General features: G+C 32.0%; 1 protein-coding gene across 1 annotated transcript; it reads right to left on the bottom strand.

Annotated features, from left to right (window-relative positions):
- Nucleotides 1-835: 835 nt before the first annotated feature.
- On the bottom strand, nucleotides 836-1,919 carry LOC129903216 (LOB domain-containing protein 38-like). The gene is made up of 2 exons (XM_055978725.1): nucleotides 1,666-1,919; nucleotides 836-1,559 (listed from the first exon to the last, which is right to left on the bottom strand). The coding sequence occupies exons 1-2, from the start codon at nucleotides 1,847-1,849 to the stop codon at nucleotides 1,123-1,125; spliced, it is 621 nt and encodes a 206-aa protein (XP_055834700.1). The 5' UTR covers nucleotides 1,850-1,919; the 3' UTR covers nucleotides 836-1,122.
- Between the last annotated feature and the right edge of the window lie 5,142 nt (nucleotides 1,920-7,061).

A 7,061-nucleotide genomic window follows, 5' to 3' on the forward strand; every position in this document is an offset into this window, starting at 1 on the left:
CCATCTTAATTGTGGAATAAGACAAGAATCTTATCAAGTGAGACAGTGAAACCTAATCTTTTATCTAAACAATACACTTCAATTTCAGAATAAACCTAATAATTCTAGCAATTGTTGATTCAACTCTTTCAAAGTGATACTGAAATGGTAGTATATTTGCCTCACTTGTTAAACAGTTAAAGATGAAAAAAGTTAAAGATGCCCAAAAGGAAACGTGCAATAAGTCGTCAACTTCTATGAATGCCTAGAGCTTCTTTCCTTCCACGTGAAGTCTTCGGGATGACTCAGTTGGTTTGGAGGATGATCATCCACCTGGATAACCCAGAATCGATCCCCCTCAATGCCTTTTAAGTTGAGTCTATCACACATGACTTTCCTAATGATATTTCTTGTGTAATTTGCATATTATTATTCTGTGGAGGCATACACACAAAGGATTATCTTGAGATTTTCAAAAAAGAAAGTGATGTTACTACTTAGAATATAGACTGTGTTTTTAATTACTGTGGTATTCGAGTAGACTTTCACATTGATTATTCCATAAATGTGTACCAACACGGGTATCGAATTAACTTTATCTACAAAGCCTTAGGCAGGAAAAAATTCACTCAATGCTCTTTTTACCTTCTCTGGATTTTATCTCTCTTCCTACTTTATTATGTCGACCACTAGGCCGGATTTGTGGATTATACAATATGGTTACAAACAGAAGAGAGAAATGTAAACTTGCAATTGTATATGGAATTGATTGTATAAAATGGAATTAATATGAGGACTAAAAACTAGAGATAAAAAAAAATCCCAAGGCAGCTGGAATTGACACAATCCTACAAGATGAAACAAACAGTACTTATGCATATGAAGTACAAATCATGTTTATTTCATTCATGCAAGTATAATATATAGTTATTCAGCCAAAAAAGAGGGTCAGTTTGACACTCCAAAAACTCGTGTTTAGATCATTACAGTTTCCGATTTTCCAACTGAGTTCGAACTCAAAATTTCCAAACTCAACTGAAAAACTACTACACTAATATTACTTATTTATTTTTATTTTCTTACTCATTGCCAACAGAAATTAGCAATCTCGATCAAGCAAAATCATCGGTTCGTTTGAAAGTTTCAAACGAAGAGATTTAGAAGTTTCGGTTCTTCCCCTTTCACAGCCTCTGCATATCCATTTCCACTATCCAAACCCAAGGATACATCCGATAACTCAGTCTCCGAACCAAAAGACGACGATGCATTCCATCTCTTCTCCGAACTGATCCACTCCGTTGCTTCGATGTGATCCGATCCGTCTATGAACGATCCCGATTTATTTGAGAACTGGTTTGGAATATCCCACGCGCCGCCGCAGTGGAAGGATTCGGAGGAATCATCGAAGTAAGGCGGAGTTAGAATTCCGGCGAAAACCGGCTGTAGATTTCCACCAGCGAGAACCGTCTGCACCGCCTTTTGACACACGTGCCAGTTACCTGTCGATAAAAGCCCTACCGCACCGGTCACCGGATTCACCGTCCTCCCGCACGCTTCAAACAATAGCGATTTAAACAAAGCTGAAGTGAAGAAAAGTTCATCAAATCAAACAGATATATCATATTCAGAAAATAGGCCTCAAATTAAATACGAAATTCGTAGTAAAGCGTGTTTGGTAAACGGCACCAGGTCTTCGATTTTGGGGAACAGCGGCGATGAAGGCCATGAGATCGCTACGGCCAAAAAACTTGGAGACGAAGAGAGTAGCGCTACCCTGTGCGCGAGGATCATCAATTCCATCCAAACACGTCCTTAAGGTACAATTGTCACTGCATCTTCTTCGTAATACTCTGCATCCATTGCAGCTCATTTTTTCTTCTTCTAGAGTCCACCTTTTTTCTGCTTTAGGCTCTATGGGTAGAGAGAAATGATGAGGAAGGCGATATAATATAGACAAGTGAGAGAGAAACAAAGTAACTAACTATGGTTAAGCAAGTGTGGTTATTGAACTACTAGAATACAGTGGGTCATGTGTATCATGTAGCACGAAAAAGCAGATATTAGAATTTCATGTTAGGATGATTTAGTGGAATTAATGGAGTTGTTCGTTTTTTAATTAGAGATTTTTGATTCGAATCTTATATTTAAAAAAAATCTAATAGGGATTCTTCTCTCCGAATAGGTCGTATGTTGCGCGAATAATCAAACTCGTGTAAGTACCAGACGAATGAAAAAAATAAGAATTTATGTTATGTTAAAGTAGTAAAGTACCACTAGATTTTATTGTGTAATACTTTCTTCTAATGAGTACAAACTGAATAAAGTACTTCCTTTATGATTTCTCTAAAAAGTTATTATTTCATTTCAATTTACATGTACATATAATTTTAAAAAAAAAAATTAAAATTTATGATTTAAAATAAGTCATTGCTTGTGTAAATACAAATTATAAATAAAATAAAAATTTTAAAGTTAAATTATTAATAAATTTAGGAGTGTGTCTTTCTTTGTTGTACTTATTAAAATGAAAGTGTGCCATATATATGTGACAGAGGGATAGAGCAGAGCTAAAAGCCTGGGTATGGATTCGGTCGAACTCAATAACTTTTGTCCAAATAGTGTACTAATATTAAAATATTTATTAAATATATATAAATGTTAAGTTTAAAACCTAGTTATCAACATTTGAAATTGTCATTATAAAATTCAAAATTTACAAGGTTAAACTTCAAACTTCGCCTTTGTAAAGGGAGTATTATAGAAGGGAAAAGGCATAAATAACCCTTTGAAATTGTATCAAAAAGTCAGTTACACACTTTAACTACCGAGACGACCTATTACACACCTATACTACAGAAAAGTGAATTTATTTACCCCTTCATACACCCACAATCCAGATATTATGTAGTGAGTGAAAGTCACTCGCCATCAGTAATGCCACGTATTAAATGAACCCCGACCCGATTCTTTTCACCCATACCCACTCATTTCACCCATATCCATTTCATTTCACCCTAATCAACATCAAAACCTAATCAACAAAATCTAAGAACACCAAAATCAAAGAAATCGATAATTTCTATCATAAATCGAAGAAATTGCTAAAGATTTCTTCGATTTTATAATGTTTTTGAGTCAGCCTTCGAGTTTTAATCGTTTAATCGAGGTAGCATTATTTACCCCATCCTACACCCAATAACTTTGAAATGCCAAATTTGATTCTCATCATCTTATCATTGGAATGCCAAATTTCGTTGTTCATGGAATGCATCTGGTGCATGATTACAGTTTCTCCAATCTGTCAATTTACAATTTTTTTGTTCTACTCTTGTATGTTTGATAAAACAATTTTGATGTCTGATATGTGTGCCAGTAGCCGCCTTCTTCACCTTCATCTATCCAAACACTACCATGGAGTTCCTTAGTCAATTGTATTTTTACTCTTGCCTTATCTTTACATCCTCTTGTCTTGATCATAGTAGGTTTGTCAAGAGATAGTAATACTCCAATTTGTTCCACAATTTGATTCACAGCATCCCAGTGATAGCAATGTCATGGTAGCATAGGAATGGAAAAGAGAGAAAGGAATAAAAAGTTACCATTGATTCCCATTGAAAGAATTGAGCTGAACTTCAATTTGGGGCTTCAAATTTATGCTTTGAATAAATTTAGGGTTCTTCAGTTTTTTGGGTGAAAAGTAGGATCGGGTGTGGGTTATAACATTGATTTTCAAGAAAGTACCATTGGAGGACCATTTTAATTAAATAAAAAATCACGAGTGATGTGCTAAGAAATTGTGACTGAAACGCACTTAAGGTTGGGTGTAGGAAGGAGTAAATAAATACACTTTTGAGGTTGGGCGTGGAATTCACTGATTTGAACTTTGATATATTATAAAAGATCGTCTGAAATGAGGAATTAATGACCCATTTATTTGCATCAAAATTAAGACATGAATTTGAATAATGTCTTATCTGCAAATTCAAACATTTGATGATTAAGACTATTAATCTTTTAACATATGTGTGCTAAATTTATTGAATTTGAAACGACAATAAATAAAACTTATTTGATGATAAGAATCTCAAGGGATGTTCGCAATGAAAATGTAATAATTAATATGAGACAGACGGGGTCGAGGAAGAAATTATGTGGCTCATGAGGAAAAAAAGGAATATAAAGCATCTAGATTATTAATTTCTTGTGTGTCATGTTCTAAATTTTGGATTCGAACGGCTCAGTGTCTCCGCAACTTTACATCATAATTTACAACCTTTACCATTGGATATTTGGACTATAAATTGGGAAAATTATGCAATATGCCAATTTTACTATTATATTACGTATTTAGGGTATAGATTTAAAATAATTATGCTCGCAACAAATATAACTATCTATTTACGCGGTATGGCAAATTTTGTTTGCCAGATATACAATTCTATAGATATACATATACAATTCACCTCTCGCTCGCCTCTCTCCTCCGTTTCTCGATCTCGCTCGCCTCTCTACTCCTTTCTCTCAATCTCGCTTGCCAGATATACAAATACATATGTATACCAGTTACACATATATAAGTTTTTTGACAAAATATACATATACAATTCGCCTCTCTTCTCCTATCTCTCAGTCTTGCTTGCCAGATATACAAATACATATGTATACCAGTATTTGTATATTTTGGTATACAAATAATTCGTGGTATAGCGTTTGTATAATTCGCTACAGCTTTTGTTTAATTCGCTACAGCATTTGTATGATGGCAAATTTTATGTTTTCCATTATAAATAATTAGAGAAACTATACCCATATAAAATAATTATGCTTAAAAGGTTTGTGATATCTAAAAATTCCCCTTATAAATTAATGGATTCTTTCTTTAATTTCTTTTCTTACTTTATCACGAGATGACATTTGAGTCATCCTATTGTCCTTTTGCTTGTACTATACTATTAGTGCAACTTTCTATTCCACCCAATACATCAACTTGGATGTGTTCTCTAAGTTGGTAATCTCATTTTGCTTCCTTCTTCCACCATTCCTTTATTTCTAATTGTGGACTTAGAATGGTTCTCTTTTATCATACTTCCAACTAAGAACAGAACAACAACTAATAATGCTTCATTTTTGAGAAGATATATTTGGTCCTCTTGAAGTTGATGATATTTGGTCCTCTTGAAGTTGATTGTGCAAATAGTAGTATTACTGTTAGCCTGTTACGTTGTAGAATGTTTGTCTCGCTTATCCTTTCATATTAGTAGTCGTGGTATCTCCTCTAGACTCTAGTGTCCTGTCTTCGTTTTCGAGGGCATTTTAGGCCCTTTTCCGTACTATTTATTGTCTTTTGTACTTCGATTATCACACTATTTGTTTTGTCTAGTATTTTGTCAAGATTTCTTCACTTATGGTATCTCTTTTTGGATCATCTTTGATATTTTATTCTTTGAGTTACACTGGTATCTTGGAAACAACCTATCCACCTTTTAAGATAAACTAAGATCTACTTTCACTATATCTTCCCCAAATCCCACTTATTAAGTTACACTGGTATGTTAGTAGTAGAAGGTTAGCTACAACATACAACAACAAAAATAGATAACAAACTCTAATTTAAAGGAGCAGAAATTTAAATTTTGCTTAATTCAATAATTAAAGATCAACTCATTTGATGGCCGTGCAATTAAATCTATTTTAAGATGCCTAAAGAGCAAGTAAATGGCCAACGTTTTCAGTGGTTGTTGGGTTGGCTTGGGTTTTATTAACATTGGGCTTGAGTCTTGATGAGTACTTTCCTTTGATAGATCAATTCATGACTGTATTTGATGAATAATAGCTGGTCCAACTTTGCTTACAATTGAACAGGCCTTGCCCATAATATTAGCCCAATTATAACTGAATGATGTAGAAACGACAGCTTTGACTGGATGAATTTCTAAGCCCAATAATTTATAATCTCACAATTGGAACCATCTTGGGATTAATTGCACTCGTGGTCAGTTATCAGTTATCACTATCACCTTGTCATTTACTTCCTCTATTCCACATTATCTGAATTTCTAATGCAATACATACATATTAAGAAAAGCATTCAAAAATTAAATTTGAATCATATTTTTCTCTATTATTCTTTTGTTTAATTAGTCTCGTAAAGATGATTAAATGTGAAATTATAAATACAAATAGTCTCTTATTGGAATATAACTTTGTAAGTAGTGTAGTTTAACTCCTAAAAAATTATAAAGGTTCATTCATGCAAAAGGTAAACATGGAAAAAGATTCAAACATTTCTCTTGAACTTTGAACAATTCAACTATTTTGAACAATGAAAAAAATTCTAGAAATTCAGTTAATATGGCATAAAGGGTGTACGTTATATTCAATGTTCTCAAATTATTTACTACTTCCTCAATTTCATATTAGTTGCTATGTTTTACTTTTCAAGAGTCAATTTGACTAATCTTTGGTGCTAAATTGAATTAAATTAGTCCAATATTTTAAATTACAATTTAGATATTCAAAAAGTACTATAAATTGCAATTCGTCTTTTATCAATATTTTTAAAAAATATATCTTAAAATATTAATAAAAATCATGTGATTTAAAGCTTAAAAGGTAAAATATGACAAGTATTATTGGACGGAATTGAATAAAAATGCCCATAAACTATTTGAAATGAATAAAAATGTCCTTTGTTTATAGTTTGGTTCAAAAATGTCATTGTTGTCAATACTTTGGTCTAAAAATGCCTTATTATTATTTAATGGATAAAAATACAATTTCCCGAATAAATATATATTTTTAAAACAAACAAATCTTGTTCCTTAAAAAAATATTCCTTTTAAGAAACTCTATTCTTATTTTCTTTCTTTTTAAACCAATTTAACTAATAAAAATGTAGGAAATTATTTTATTCTTCGTAATCTCATTTTATCAATTAAAAAAAATAATTTCATATATTCTAAGTTTTAACAGATAATATATGTCATATATATAAATCCATCATTAATTTTTATTCAAAAAAAGATTAAAAAAATTATTATAAAAAAATAAGAAATATTTTTAATTTTTATTTTTTTTCTAAT

Source organism: Solanum dulcamara, chromosome 9, assembly GCF_947179165.1.
Source record: "Solanum dulcamara chromosome 9, daSolDulc1.2, whole genome shotgun sequence".
NCBI lineage: Eukaryota > Viridiplantae > Streptophyta > Magnoliopsida > Solanales > Solanaceae > Solanum > Solanum dulcamara.